General features: G+C 43.1%; 1 protein-coding gene across 2 annotated transcripts in view; it reads left to right on the forward strand.

The window, feature by feature from the left end:
• Window positions 1–8,258: 8,258 nt before the first annotated feature.
• CLMN (calmin) overlaps window positions 8,259–16,509 on the forward strand; it is a 73,354-nt gene continuing 65,103 nt past the window's right edge. For both annotated transcript variants that reach the window (XR_003250580.1, XM_026046497.1), the window contains exon 1: window positions 8,259–8,340. Coding sequence is in view for 1 of the 2 variants with exons in the window: in XM_026046497.1 (XP_025902282.1) it covers window positions 8,259–8,340 (82 nt within the window). In the remaining variant the exon portion in view is untranslated. The remainder of the gene's footprint in view (window positions 8,341–16,509) is intronic.

A 16,509-nucleotide genomic window follows, 5' to 3' on the forward strand; every position in this document is an offset into this window, starting at 1 on the left:
ATTTGTGAAGCTGCTCGAGAGATGAGCGTGAGTCGGTGGCTCCTTGTGTAGGAACACGTCAGACCTGCAGAGGTGGCGCTGAGCGAACGTGGACTTGCTCACGCGTTTGCCTTCCTCAGGGAACACGCTCCCGTCTGGCGGCGGCTTTGTAGCTTTGTGAATGATTTAATTAGTTCCTAGTGGCTGGGCAGTAACTGCAAACTGTGTTATCATGTAGCTGTAGCTGTTACTACTTCTGCTTTCCACAGTGATTTGGATTTCCAAGGTAGAAATCTTGAGGGAATAAAATTAAAACCCTGACATTGTCTCAGTAAGAGGTAAAAAATGGAAAGAAAAACAATACGTTTTAAGATCAGCCTCACAGAAACTAAAGGCAAAAGACCATTACAAAGATCCTGTGATCTGGCTTTTATATTACAGACCATTACACTTCCCACAATTAATCCACCTGTGAGCTGTGCTGTGCCTGGCTATGGCCTGTCTCCTAGAAAGGCATGCTGCCTCTCTGAAGACTCTCAAGAGCTGGAAAATCATCGCTTCTCTGGATGACTGCCTCATTATTAAACCCTACTAATTTGGATTTGTCTGGCTTCAGCTTCTGGTCATTGGTTTTTGCCTTTCCTTAAAAACTCTTTGATACCTCATACTTTCATCTCAAAGGGAAAATGAACTGTAATCATGAGGACCTGGACTATTTTAATTCTTTATTATTGATTCTTCATTAAATAGTTCAGTGGTATTTCAGCAATCATTATAAGTAAAATCTCCTGAACAGATAAATATGTTTGTAATCAACTGAAAAAAAAAAAAAAAAAAGAAAAGAAATAAAAAGCAGCAGGATGCATAAAAGCAGGTAGAAAGTATTGAAGACGAGGAAAAAGAATCTCTACAAGCGCCTGTAAAAAGTTTGTTTGAATTAAACATGGTAAGTCGTAGCCTTGTATGAACATGTGAGGTATAATGAAGAAAATCTGTGAATCCTCAAGCTCTGGACAGGTGGGAAACTTTCCAGATCTTATCAAATCTGGGAGTTTTTCTTGGCAGATTTTTACATTGACAATTCTATAGTCCTGGAAAGAGTTATTTCCTAGAGAGTTATTTCCATTTCAATCCATCATTACTGTGTTGGTTTTGGCAGCTACAAGTTTGCATGAAATACCTGTTTTTCTCACCAGTTCTTCCAAGGGGAAAGTTTTAGGAAATCTTCCATCCCTCCATCCTCATTTACAGTGGTTGAATTTCATGTCATGATATCATCTGCCAGTTTAAGTCAATGCAGTTATAACATAAATGGATTTATTTGTGAGCCTTTCTTGGGAGCAAAGTACCAACATTTCCAGCTGAGGCAACTTAGGAATATTTGCCAAGAAGTAAAGCTGCATACTGTTATCTTCTTCCTTAATTGCTGTTCAATTTTGTAAAGAAATTATTAAACAAGGGAAAACAATGCATAAATGCATAACCATCAACAAATGCCTCAGCCTCCTCCACTCTCGTCTCTGTAGTCCAGGCACTGGGTGATACAGAGGAAGGTTGGGAATGGTGAGAGAGAACTTTAATGAAATCTCCGTGATGAAACATTGGCAACATAAAAACCTTCAAATAGAGCATGGGAAGTTTTTGGTGCCCAACACTTAAAAGTAGGAGTTTCTTTTCTCTAACACCTTTTCTTGTCTACTTTTATCCCCTTTTACTGAATGGGCAGTGATACAAAACAGGCACTGGCATTTGAAGCACATCCTTCCAGCGATGCCTCTGTCCAGCTCAAGAGCAAGGGTCCTCCTGACCTCAGCAAAGCAAGAGTGTCAGAATTAGCTCAAGTAGGCCTTGACTGTGTGTCCTCTAACATCATCTTAAAAGTGAGTAATTTTTAATATAATATTGACTAGAGTTTGACAAACTCCAATAGACATTTTAAGTCAACTGGGATCAGGTGAAGCATCAGCAGCCACAACTTCTGCCTGCCAATTACAGTAACCATAGGACATGCCTGATATTGTGCCAGTTGGTAACGCTTCTCAACTTCATGCTTTGAAACACGGGAAAGGCACATTTTTGAAATTATCAACCTGCTTTCAGCTAAGGAATGACTACTGGATTTTATTCCACCTATTTTCAGAGGCTAGCTTCTGGCAGAACTGTTACATTAAATATTCAGTGAAATACAAGTAAGGTCTGAAAATGCCTGCTCTTAAAGTGCTTGGAGCCATTAGTGCATCTAATTCACCAAATTCCCCACCTGACAGGTTACGTAGCAGAGCCTCTCACCTCTTACCTCAAATATATTTTCAGTGCAAGATGGCTAATTTATCAGGTTTAGAGACTGCCCCTCAATCCAAAGTATTTGTATTTTCCTGTTACTTGCAAAGCTAACGTTGTTTGGTAAGACCAGGGAAAGAATTGTTTCTCACCTCTCCTTCACAGACAAGCTGACTTGACCTTGGATGTAAAATCGAAACCACTTACTCAAATGGAAATAAACAAATAAAAGAAAGGTTCAATTTCTTCTAAAGGGAGCTGCATCAGCAAGCAGTTTAGCTCAATGTTGCATTTGGAAAATATTTGACATCTGCAGTGTTGTGAAAGAGGTCAGGTAGTTTAAAAGGAGTCTTCTCGTTTGCTTGCTTATGAGAAACTACCTCATTTTGTTACTATGATGAATTACCCAGAATAGATCACACATAATTCAGTCCCTCACAAATATTTTATTGCACAAATATGCAGGTTGTCTTCTATAATATAAAATATTTTTTCAGGGCTTGTAGATTTTGTTTCAGATTGATTAAATCAGGAAATTACACAAAACTGCAATATACAAAAGATTTGAGATCTACAGATGGAAAGCTCTGTATAAAAGCCAGCAATATTAGTATTTTTATAATATCTACAACTACACTGCTTGAACACTGCTGCTGTGCTTCACATTCCAGTATTCATGAGGTAAAAAATAGACCATGCATTCTCCATTTCCAACTGGAAGCATTAACTTTTAATTGGTGTTGGAGAGAGCTAATTTCTCTGAGCAGTGCCACTTGTCTGGTTTTATAATTGACAAGTGTTAAATATTTGCAGGTATGTCCAGAAACTGGTATTTGCCAGTGAAAAGTATTCCAGAGACCTTGACTTACAGTTATTGTGTATAGGGAAATTGTGCTAGGGAAATACTCCAGATTGTTCCAACCAGGATATTGAAGGCAGAAGGAAAAATCCAGCCAGGGTAGAGGGAGTTAGTCCGTGTGCGGCTTCCCAGTCTCTTCCCACACCACTTCACCAGCCCAGGTATCCCTACAGGATCACACAGTCAGCAGTTACCATCTACCAAAATATGTGCCCCACCAATTCAAATGGGATGAAGACAATGAAACTTATGGGAGCAGGTTGTGGAAGAGTTGAAAACTCCTAGGAGATTCTCAGATCCTCTCAGGATGGCAGCCTGACTTCACAGGCTTTCTTCTATTTTTTAGGAATAGTATGCAACATATAAATCTGCAAAAATGCTCCCCTTGCTTCTAAGCAGCACAATCTCTGCTTAGCATCTACTGGAGCAGCAAAGCTCCGTAACATACTTAACATGCAGAAATGTAGTCTGAAAGTCATGAAATCATTTGGTCACACACAACTGAGGACAAGTCGGGCCCAAATGGAAAGAATTACGCAGTACTTCACAGCGAGGAGGCCCACTGCATCCTTCATCCCTCAGTGACGGGCATACAAAAGGGAAAAATAAGGAACAAATTTCCCCAAACTACAAGGAATTTTTGCTGTGTTAAGTCCTCTCTGAATCAGTGAAGGGTTTTTCCCTACTAAATGGGGAGGTTTCGAAAGAAAGGCCCATGGCAACAGTACTAAACCAGCTCCAAAAGTATGTATTATTCAAATGAGTTTTACATAACTCCGCTGCTTCCCTTCCAACCTCCAGACTGCCTGAAAGAATGGCAAAACCCAAGCTGAGTGTAAGAAAACCAGCCTCTAGGCCAGGGAAGGACTTTTCCCATTGCCTCCACAAAATAAAGCACAGATGTTTTCAAATAATCACACCTTAAAATAAACTGCACTCACCAAAGCAAACACAACAATGTCAGCAGCAGAGGACCAGGGCTGAGCCCCCACACTAAGGGTCTTCATGCAGAAGCACAGGGACTTCATGGATGCAGCTCCCTTGCATGGAAACTAGTCCCCAGATCACCTTAGCTAACTGGAAAATGTATTTTACAACTATGTTGCTACAAAAAATCCTTCACCTTTGTAGCAAGAAAATAAAGCTAATTCAGCTACACCTATTCCAGTTAGCAGTAACACCTAACACTTTTCTGAGAGGTTGTGAAGAAACAGTTTTTACAGCATATAAAAACATTTTAGTGAATCCCACAAAGATTACTTATTGCCATTAGATTGCAATACTTGTTATGAACCAGTGTTCTTTATCAGCATTGCCTGAATTTTGGATTTCTGGGAGTCAAGGAAGGAGGAGGCACAGCAGAGAAGGGAGCCCTGTCAATATGTGGCTTTGATACCTCTTCCTAGAAGTATCCCCATGGGAGACAGACCAACAGGCATCACACATCTTGCTCTGCTCGCATCTAAAAGGCACACAGATTAGGACTGGTTTAATGGGCCCTCTTTGAGAGCTGGCATTCATTTCACTGATACCAATTTTATCAGCTAGTTCATTGGCTCTAGCTGGGCTTTCACAGGAGAATTAAAGCATCCATTTCAATCACTCTCCTTTGCCTCTAAAAAAAATCATAAGGCACTCATATTATATAGCTTATTTTTTGTGTGTGTGTGTATGACTATTTTCCTCCTAACAAAAACTACTTTTCTCAAGTTTTACTTTGCAAGTCAATTTTCCATGGTACACCTCCCATTCTTTACATGTGTGTGGGCAGAAGAGCCAGACTAAGGGGCGGTTGCTGCAGGACAGGGTAGTAGAAACAAAATCTTTGCTTACTTATACATCCAGCACAGCTAATGAGTCTTTTCTCATGGCTGGCACTCCTGGCTGGTTCAGATATGGGCTAAACAGGGAAAATGAGGTGCTGCTGAGACCTACGGTGGCATACTTATTGCCTCGAAATGGGAGTCACCAGGCAGGTCAGGCTGCACTGTATCTGTGCAATATGAGTTAAATAATAATTTGAATTGCTTTCTGTGTGTACAGACTTCAACTTTCCTCCTTTTTCCTCATTCAGCTAGAGGTTAAGAAATCCTCTGTTTCTCAGGCTTTGCCCAAGAGGACTTAAGCAAAACTAAACAGATACCAAAAACTGATGGAGATTCACTATAGCCTCTGTAGCACCTGGGGGCAGGTGTGTCCTCAGCGAGGACATAGACATCCTCCATCCTCTCAGGATCACAGTTTTCCCTGGAAGAGGTGTCTGAGGAGCTCACCTGAGCAGTGCCACCATCTCAGGGACTTGGATGTACCAATGGGAAGGACAGTCCTGAGCACTGTGGTAGGGAGTCACAGCTCATGAAAGTGCCAGGAAAAGTACAAGGGGCACACTAGGATGAGGTGAGTATATATTTTCCTCTCAAACTGAGAATTCAACTTTTAAACTCACTCATGGGCAAGATATATAAAGAAAACATATAAAGATGGTACAGTAAAAGTTTTTAACCATCCTTATTCTTCTTTACACTAGAAGGAGAAAAGGTAAAGGTGACACAGAGCAGTGGTAGGTTCCCTATGAACATCCTATTAGATTCCCTGCCTTCTCATATATGACTAAAATCTTTTTTTAATATACCTGTTATTATAGTTCAGAGTCCTTGCCAAGTGTTTAGAGTGTTGCCCTGAGTAACAAGTCTGAGCCAAGGGACTTAATTAAATGCAACCTGCTTTTTCAGTTACAGAATTGTCCTTAAGCATCAAAAGACAAGTGAACATTAATAATAAAATCTTAAATCACTTTCTGTTTAAGAGAAGTTCTTTACTCCTCACTGTATATAATAAGTTACTCCTTAGTAGGTATAGAGTATTTTCACAGGCAATTTCCCACAAGCATTTACAGATTTTATGACAAGTAACATAACGTTTGGAGTGTTGGCTTCATGTGAGGATCTCAGTATTCATACTTTCTTCTAGTGCTAATTCATAGACTACATATCTTCATGGAAGGAACCAGAAGCTTAAAGAAGAATGCTTATCAAGGCCCCTCTTTTCGTATTGCTATTATTTTTTTTCAGTGTCCTTACAGAGTCCTTTCGGTCCTTTTCAGTATGGAGCACTTGGTTCTGGATACAGAGATCTTTTCCAGCCTGCTCAGCGGAGGCTCAGTGACGGGAAGGGCAGGCCGGGCTGCAGGATGTGGGAAGCACAAGGGCTCCCTGCTCCTCGTGGTGCTGCTCCCTCCTCCTCTGAGGAGGGTGCAGACAGCAGATGTTTTCCTACGTAGAATGGGTTAATCCCCTTTCTCCTCCTCCCAAATGGGAATTTTAATACCCATGTGCCCAGACTGTTCATCATCTACAGTGTCTGAAACTCAGCCTGACCCTGAGACCGAATTCAGCTCCGAATACCTGGCCCTCCTAGGAATGCTGGATGCCCAGGGGCTACCCCGAACCCTCAGAGAACGGAACTGGGCATCTCTCACGCTGGGGCAGGGAGCGTGTCAGAGGCAGCAACATATTGCACATAACACAGTGCAGCCGCAGGCTGCATGTGCAGAGGGCAGCGGAGCGGAGCTGCAGCGTCCCGTGCAGGGCTGGCTGCTGGCAGTTACTGTGTCACCTCCTCCGACCTTTGCTCCCGCCACTCCACCCCAGCACTGCAGAAGGCGGCAGTTTATTCCTGGCTTACAGAAAACCGTGCCTTACATATGATATAAGGTGGTCCCCGCGAGACAGCAGTGCAATGACTCACTGATGTGAAACCCTCTTTTCCAACAGCCCCCTCTGCTCGGTTCTCAGCTCCACCTCTGAACATGTCACTGATGCCTTCAGCTCACTCCTCCTGGAAAAACAAAACAAAAACAAAGCAAAACAAAACAAAACAAAACAAAACAAAACAAAAAATAGGTCTTCCTGCAGCCAAAGGAAGTCAAAGACAGGCATTGTGATATGTGCAAACAGGGCTCAGTCTGCTGCTCTTTCCTTTTCACAAGATGTTTCTTCTTTGCGTTCATGCTCATAAACTTTTTGGCACGGCCTTTGTCTGTCTGCATCTGTGTAAACCTCTGAGCCCTCATGTATAAATAGTAATAAAGCTGGAGACCCAGACCCTTGCAGAATGGGCTGCAGGATCGTCGACTGGTACTTGTCATAGCAGTGAGACAAACAGTTCAGCAAATAGATGCTCCCCAGCTGACTTGGACTTTTTCCCATCCCCATCTGATTTTGACTGGTGATAGAAAAATCACCGAGGGGCTGTGGGAAGGTGCTGCATTCCAAGGCAGGGTGAAACCAGCTGTGAGGAGAAAGCATGTGCTTGGAATCACATAAACACTTCCAACTTGAAAGGGCCACAATCTCTAGATCCCAGTTTGTTTATATGTAACTTTGTAGATCTCAGCTTGTGTGTTTTGCTGGGCTTAGCAATGATACTATACTAGTCCGACTGGATTGTGTCAAAATTTCTGTTTACGTTATATAATCTTCACGTCCTGAAAAGAAAACGGACACGAAAGCACAAATAGTGAGTGATACATTGTAATGAAACGCCTTGTGCATGCAGGAAATTCTCCTGCTGTTCCACAAGTTTTCAGAGCACAGCTCAGTAGAGCTGAAGAGCGTGGAGAATCACTGTCCAACACTGACGAAAATATGGCATAAAGGAAGACATTCAGGGGGAAAACAGGCCACGGGGGAAATCTGGAGGCTGAAGGGGCTGCCCTGGGTGTCCCTGCTGGAGCAGGGGGGTTGGAGCAGATGGTCTCTGAAGGGCCCTTCCAACCTCAACCGTTCTGTGATTCTCCGAAGGGACATGAGAGCGAACTAAAGCAACACGTAAACTGCTTTTAACGCATAGCGGCGCGTGCTTGATTCCCACGGGACACGTCCCTCCGCACCTCATCCTTCCTTCTCCCGCCTCTGGGCACAGGGGCGCCCCGGGCCCCCTCCCGCCGCGCGCCCCGGGCCGCCTCCGCGCGGAGCGGGCGGGAAGCGCGGGGCTGCCGCGGGCCGAGGCGGGAGGCGGGAGCTCCCGCGGCGGGGCCGGTGCTGGTGCCGGTGCTGGTGCCGGTGCTGGTGCTGGTGCTGGTGCTGGTGCTGGTGCCGGTGCGGGCGGCTGCCCCGCTGCGCGCCGCCGCCGCGGCCCCATGGCCGGGCACGAGTGGGACTGGTTCCAGCGCGAGGAGCTCATCGGGCAGATCAGCGACATCCGCGTGCAGAACCTGCAGGGTAGGCAGCGCCGGGACCCCCGGGGCCGGGCTCGGGCTCGGGGCCGTGTTTGGTGTGGCGGGTGCCGGAGCCCCCGGCGGCATCGAGAGGCTCTGCCGCCCCCGGAGCCGCGGCCGGGACCGAGGGGTGCGGGTGTGTGTCCTAACCGGGCGTCCAGGGCCAGCACTTTTGGGTCACTGGTTGAGATGGGAAGGTGGCACGAGGCCTCCCCAGACTGGCCGTGCTTGGCGCTCCAGTCTGCTTTGGAGCCCTGGAAACTCTGGGCCAGCGTCGGCCCCGTCACTCCCACATAAAGGTGTGGAGACACCCTCTGAAGGCAGGACGGGGCTCTAGGTCACTACTGGGGCAGTTGGAAAGGCAGCCAAGGGCTATCCCAGCACTTAAGTCCCTCCTCATACGCTACTGTGGCATAAACGTGGGCAGAGCTTTCGGATAAACCCTCCACAAGATACCTTCCTGCTCGGCTACAGGTTGTGTGGCCGCAAAGGACGCAGTTGTCCAGGTCTGAACATAGCTCAGCATCAGTGCTGTAGTTGCTCCAAAGTTAGGTTTGCTGCCTCCAACTACCTGCATGTGATTGGCAAGGGCAGCGACAACTGATCCAACAGTGAAAAGCAACCTTGGTTCGTAGGCATGGAAAAAACTATTTGTTTAATGTAGCATACCAATCTTCTTAATCAACCATTTACATAATATTGCCATGTAAGTCCACATCCATAAAAATAATAGTCTTGAATTACAGATCATCATCTCTTCCTGTTTATGCATAATGATATTAAAGCACTGATTACTGGAAGAGACAGCGCAGTCGCTGGAAATTAGTTTTGGCTTGGTTTGTTTATAGAACATGTATAATTTAATCTGAAAAGAGACCAAAATTAGCCATTCTTCCAGCCCTGATGTCTTGATAATGCAGTTAATGCAGATGGCCTCATTCCACAACGTTTTGACCTGCCTCTTCGTAACTTCCAGAATTCAGAGTCTGATGGGAGGCAGGACTGGTGAGTTTGGGTTGGACTCCCCTCTTGTTTTGTCAGTCCCTCACTATAGATAAGCCTACGTTTCTCTGGCTCCTGCCCCCATCTCTTTTGATTCTGTGTGTTGGCATGGTTGGCCCAATCTCCTGTGGCTCTACATTGTAGTGATTAGAAAGGATTTATCTTAAATTCATGGACATTTGTTATGAGAAGGAAAAGATATGTATTCTTCCACAGAATAATCTGTTTTTCGCTTTGTCTTTCAATCATTTGTGTAAGAAGGAGTTACACTCTCTTCCTTCTCTGCAACTTAAGATACATTTATACAGATGCATACAGCCTTCTTCAGAATTCCTATAGCCCTGAAGGGGAATGTCATCCTACAGGGCAAATTCCTCCAAGTAATATTAGGCTCAGGAAGATCCTTCCTCTGCCCTCTTAAAATGCAGGAGGATTTTTAAGAGGTGTGTTAGTTGTCATCCTATTCATGCTACTAAAAAGTTTTAAAAAGTTTTATGACTTGTGTGGACTATTTTGAGGGGGAAAAGGCATTTGTTTTAAGGTGCTGCTCCAAAGTAAGTGATAATAGCTATTGCTTACAGTATATATGATTTTTGACACATAGATCTCACATTATCTTGTAGAAGTGAAAAACATTTTGCAGATGGTGAGTCTGATATTCAGGCGAGTGTGATTTTGTGATGCGAGGGCTCAGTGGCGAAGCGTGGTGCCTCCCTTCAGCATAGATGCTTACAAAATGCCAGCATATGCTTTTATGTGCATATGTAGCAAAGAAATGAAACTTACTTCTCTTTTATGATTCAAAATTAATTTTCTCCCAACAATGTGGTCTGAGTCACCGCTTGCATTGTTGTGTACCAGCCGCAGCTGCCATGTGCTGGAAAGCCGTGATGCTAGGGTGAAAAAATAGCCGAGGATGAGGCCGGGCGTGCAGCAGCCCCAGCACGGGGCAGCTGGGGGTCTGCAGGACCCCGCTCTGCTCGGCCTTGCGGGGGACCCTGGGGTGAGGGCGGCTGCAGCTCTGAGATATCGCTGTGGGGAGGGAGATGCTGAGAAGCTGGTGTTCTGTCTTCTCCCACAGTGCTTCCTTCCAAGGGAAGATTTTGCATCGGTGAAGATGCAACCTTGAATTACCAGTCATGATCACTGGGATTCCTTGTGTGAGCACGGAACTGAGAGGTGTCTCGGATGCACAGGGCTATGTTCTCAGGAGAGGTGGTAGGCAGCATGTGTAGATATGGACAACACAGGAAAACACCGGCATGTCTGCTTGTAGGCATGGAGACTGCCCGTCCTGCTCTGCTGGCGCTCTGATCTAGCCAAGCATGAGCTACTGCTGGCCTGGAAGTCAGGCTGTGCCCAAGCCATCCCGCCCGCGAGCCGAGGGAAGAGCACGAGACCGATAAGCCCCATGAGACACTGGTGATGCCCGTGAGAAACAGCAACACTAGAGTCTCAGCAGCCTAACCGGTATGAAAGTTCCTGCCAGCATCATAGAGCCATCTGCTGTAGTAGTCTCCCATACTCTCCCTGCCTATTTTTTAAAAAAAGAAAAACAAGAGGCAAAAGTATTAATTTCTCATGATAAGTTCATTGTGTCCTAAGTAAACTAGAGAGTACTGATCAGATAAAACACTATCTGCAGTTGGCATCTGTGGTTTCAGTCTGTTATATGTTCCTTCTGTAGATCAGTAGTTTGAAAAAGCACCACTTGAGGATCCAGGATGGCACTTGCTGGAAAGCATCTGCTTTCATGGGTGACTTTTGGCAGCAGTATCACCTTGCTGAATTCAGTATTTTTTTAGATGCATATGCAGTGTGCAGATATGGGTTAGTAACCATATATTCTATTATAGAATGGACTGGAGAAGTTATGGCATGTACATTCTTTTCCCCATCTTTTTCACAGGAAGACTAAAACTAAGAGTAATTTGTTAAACTGTCTTGGACATAAGGGAAAAAATAAGGGTGATTTTAAAAATGGAGCTGCGACTGGATGTTTAGACACAGGCATATGATGATTGGCTTTTATTTTGCCTTTTCATTAAAAGCCAAGATTTTCCATTTTATTTTTCCAGTGAAGGAAATGGTAGTTCAAAGCAGGTAAGGGATGCTAAAAGCCATAAGAACTGCTTCCTTCTTAGACAAAGTAATTTCAGGGCAGAAGAAGCAAAAGCGGCAACGTGATGGAGAAGAGAGCGAGATGCCAAGAGGGAATAGGCAGCAGGTGTGTTGACACACAAACTCACTCCAGTTCTGTTTGTTTTCTAAATGCATTTGATAAGCTGGTTTTCTGGGGCTCTCTGTTGTTTTCCCATAGTTTCCATAATGAATTTCGCTACACTTTTAGAGAGAAAAATGGAAAGACTGCACAGAATGTAGGAGTGCATCACCAAGCACTGGAATGTTCAATAATTAATTTCCTGCCAGCAGGGTTTTTTTATTTTTTTTTTCCTTTTTTTTCTCTTTCATTATAACACCAGCAGGAACATTTTGTTACAACAGAAGAATATTTTAAAATCTTTCCTACTGGAAGCTTGATTTAGGATCATCAAAAATACACTCCCTTGTGTGGTGAATTGCATTCGCTGGAAAGAGGCAACATCCCCAACAGAAATTACTCTTTTTTAAATGGCATTTTTGTCCTGAATTCAGTACTTTGCAGTAGTCTGAATGTATATTTAGTAGCACGTGTCTTTCCCTCCATTTCCTGGAATGAAGTATGCAGAGAGGAATACATCTATAGTCAGAAGTTTTGTTCATCTCTGGAAAATGAATGCAATCACTGCTATTTAAAAGTCATTCTGGTTTTAATTTTCATTTCTTATATGAATATGGACTGGGGTGGTAGCACTGTGATTTGTTGATAGCAGGAATAGAAAAGGAGTCAGAATTCCTGTATTCTTTATCTCATTTTACTGCATTTTTATCCCAAATTCTATAGGCCAATTTTCCTTGATTTTAGTAGATTTAAATAGTTTCCTGAGACACAAGCTTTCTTTGAAGACATTTGCATGGCCTGCAAACATATTTGGGATGCTACACATGCACATAATGTAGTGGTGTCAGAAATAATGCAAAAAAAAAAAAAAAAAAAGAGAGAGAAAAAGTGATCACAAGCTGAAAGAAGCTGATCAGTACCAGCCCCATCGGCTCCGCATCGTTACCATTAGGTGTAACTTGGGATGAGTTAGTCACGAACACTCAGCGCCCTTTGGTTGGATTACCTTCCCATTTGGATTCTTAAGATCAAGATTTTTGTAAATTCTGGACACTAATAACTGTAAAAACTATTGATTTGAACCTCAGCTTCTCAGGACTTTGAAACTGCCAGTCTCAAAGCCTGTAATTTAAGGTAATACAGATGCTTAACTTCTAATAGAGTCAATGGGAGTTAAGTATCTAAATATCTTACTTTACATCTACACTGGACATCTACAGGCAGATCTTCACAGTCAGCAGTTTTTGAAAACATTTTCCTCTCTTTATCTTTGCTTGTGTGTTTATGTATGAAGCATAATACAGATGACTTGCACTTAACTATAGTGGGGTTTTTTTTATTTTAATTACAAGATGCATCAGTGTTCAGCTTTTTTTGGTATAGTTTGACATGCCTGTCAAACACATGGAAAATTTATAAATGGAAGGAAACTCTTTTATTATACATCCATTCATTCTGGCAAAAGTAAGTGCTGTACCTGTTCATTATTTTAACTCTTCCGTAACTTGTTCCTGTATTTACTCTGCCTGTAGACATGCTAATTTCAGTGGAGCATCTTGTAGAGTAAAATGACATTTGGAAAGATTAAAATGCCTGGAGAACCTTGGATGAAGTTCTGTAGAACCGCAAAGCAATATTATTCCACATAAAAATGAAGTTAAATAGGCCTATGAGTTATAAATGTGAAACCCCAAAACAAAGATTCAGATCCAGGCATCAGAAACCAAAGATAATACTGGAAACGTAATTCTTCTGGTGTGGCTGGTCTCTATAATGGCAATTTTATGGCTTAGGGTGTTTGGGAGCAGTGACAGGAAGGCAGCTTTACCTGCCTAAAATGTATGAAACGCTGGCAATGAAATAAAGAAGCAGTGGGAAGTGAGAGAAAGTACTGACTACGTGTTGCAGCATGCAATTTTAGCAAGGTCAATGCCTAATTTCTCTAACAAATGAGAAGTCTGGACTCCCTGTGCCACTGCATAAATGAAATTACACCAAATTCAAATCATGCCCAGTAGCTCCATAGTCAAATGAACTGCAGCACTGGTTACCATTACAGTTCTTCGTAGGAGAGGCTGTTCTGGTTTAGCCTGTGATTCTCCAAGCACGGAGCTAACTTGAGGCATGGGATTAATCTGCCGGGCGGGATCACTCACCACCGTCCCATTTTGTTTCTGTTCCTGGCGAGTTGCCGTTAGTGCTGAGCCTAATTTGTGAGGCCTGGTGAGGTCTCAGACTTTACCACTTGCCAGAAATTAAATGCACAGGATTATTTAAAAAATGATAGTCTTCAAAATGCGATATTAAAACTATCCTCAATTAAAAAGTATAATGTACTGCTAATAGTTTTAACTATTTATTTATTATATTTCTACTCAGCTTGGACAGAAATACAGTCCATTTGTTTTCTCCAAAAAAATGAAGGCTATTTCACTTGCATCCTTAATATTTGTAGAGTTTACTTGGAAAATACTACAAAGCAATGACTTTGCTTCCTTTTTTCTTTATTTGCTTCCTGTTGGGACAGAAGAAACAACCTCGGGCCTTCTGGCTTGTCAGGGTCCGTGTAAACACTGATTTGGTTGTGTCCTGTGCTATTTTGCTGTTGCAGGATAATTATTAAGGAGAGATGTCTAAAGGGGGAAGAACCAAATATTATCTGTCATGTAGAATTAAAAAGAATCTCAAAAATAGTGTATTCGGGAGAAATTACCAGATAATTAGTTGCATCTGTGTCATCGCCCAGGTGATAAATGGCATCACAGAACATTCTGAGAAATAACAGTCTTTTTCTACATTTCTCCCTACCTGCTGTTCTATTTTTATTTCTCCCCACTTACGCACAGGCGTGGTGGGTTACTATAATGATCAGTGGAACTGCAGGATAGATTTTCCTTCACTGTAATTGCCGCCTATTTCCATGCAAATGCATGAGCTACACTCCAGCTGTAGCTTGAGATTCTGTAGCCACAATCACAACTTGAAATCCGCTTCTTCCAAGAAGATTCATCACAGCAGCAGCCTGAGGCCTGCAGAGCAAACGAGCGCCTATGGACATGCAACCTGTAGCAGGAGGGATTTCTGGTTCTACCACCAGAAAACCCCTCGAATCTGAAAAGATGTTATCAGTAACACTTGAAAGATAACTGTGATCTCTGAACCTACTACTTAATTTGATGGCATGATTAGTGTAATGCATAGAGGGATGTTGTTAATTATTTTTGACTAATGCTGGCATATGTAAAAAAGTATTTTGTACTGCAGTGTCTTGAAAGTTACTCTTGATATCTTATCAATATAGTTTAGACCTGAAAAATCTATGAACAAATGCGAAACCTTGTTTTTATACTTCTTTCCTTAGCATCTTTCACAGTCTGTGAAATAAGATCCTTCTAGATCAGTATCACTGATTTGCTTCATTATGGCAATTTTTGTGTTTTTCTACTTTGGTAGTATAATTTTAGTATTTTATAAAAAACTCACAAAATAGGTGCCACAAGGTTAATTTCAAATAAAAATATTTATATTTCAGTCCTTGTATCTTTAAAGGATGGATCCCTTTGGATCTTAATCCTTTCCTAATTAACAAGGGGAAGGAGAGCATTTTGTGTACCAAGCCGAGCATGTGAATCTCCTGTACTGCTCAGTGTCCACTAAAGGAAGCAGCTGGATGGATTTACACGTGATCCAGAGCCTGGCCCTGCAGCGCAGATCCTCACTCACCCGGACACTGCTTGGGGCAGGCGAGTCCACCCGGAGGCCTCCTGAAATCTGTCCGTGATGCTCCGCCTGCCCAACAGCAGCTTGCCCAGCCAGATCCATTTGCAACATCACAGCCTTGCAATGTACAGAGATTTTAAGTACAAGACTATATTTTGTCTGGTGGTAGTAAGTCGGATGCCACGAGTGTGGGGCTCCTGTTTCAGCCATGCTTATGTGGAGCTGGGATTTGGGCCTTGGATCCTGCCTTGGGGACACAGGTCTATTCATAAAGAGCTGATGTTCACTGTGGAGCAGCTGCTGCACTCTCAGGTTAACAAGGAGCCCTTAAAAGAAGGTATTTTGTACCTTGCACCCACGAGAACATATTTACAGGGGAGACTGAGCATCAAATAAACTGCCTACATACATTTATTTCTTCCCCACCCAGCTTTACCATTGCTGTTAATGGTCACATGGCAGGTTACTTATCTCGTAACTCTCTAGTGTTTATGTTGAGCAACACTTTTATTCTTCCTGCCTCTTTTTCCAACCTTGTCTTCCAAAAGCCAAATAACACAGCACCTTGATGAGCAGAGACCTCTGTTAATCCTGCCTCATGAAAGCCTCTATCACAGCCTCTATTTTCATCTCTTTTAAGGGACCTAAGCTGAAGCTTTGGGTTGTGCTACAACTGTGGGTTATGTGGACAGCCTGCCTTGTTGTTGGGTAGTACTGGTTAGATATAAGTAGATCACTGTTTCATTTTAAGCTTTGCAAATAAACCCCTAATGCATATCAGTATTTTTTAAAGCACATAGCTCCCAACCAAAGGCTCATTATCCTTCCTTGGGCTCATGAAAAATGGGTGAGATAGGAGATTCCAAGCACTGTGGCAAATAAAAGCAGTGTTAGTGAAGATAACTTTGTTAAAAACTGATCCTTTGTTTGATTACTACTGGATGCAGGGTTAAAGCTTTGAAGCTTTTGCTGATACTCATTATAAACATGAGCTCCAGTTATAAGTTCATAAATACATAACAGATTTATAGATAACACAGTATGGAATGCCCACTTCGAAAGCAGAATCTAGGATATATACAAGGAAGGAAGTTTAAATCGGTCTGCGCTTTTTGCCCAAGGAAAGTAACCAAGCAAACAAAAGTGGGCAAATGGGGCAGAACCACTGAAATGCAGGAGCCCAGATCCATCTGGCCTGATCCTGGCTGCACACTGCTCCCAAGCCTAGGG

This window comes from Nothoprocta perdicaria, unplaced genomic scaffold (genome assembly GCF_003342845.1).
Source record: "Nothoprocta perdicaria isolate Ctin4 unplaced genomic scaffold, notPer1 scaffold_108, whole genome shotgun sequence".
NCBI classification, from domain to species: Eukaryota; Metazoa; Chordata; class Aves; order Tinamiformes; family Tinamidae; genus Nothoprocta; species Nothoprocta perdicaria.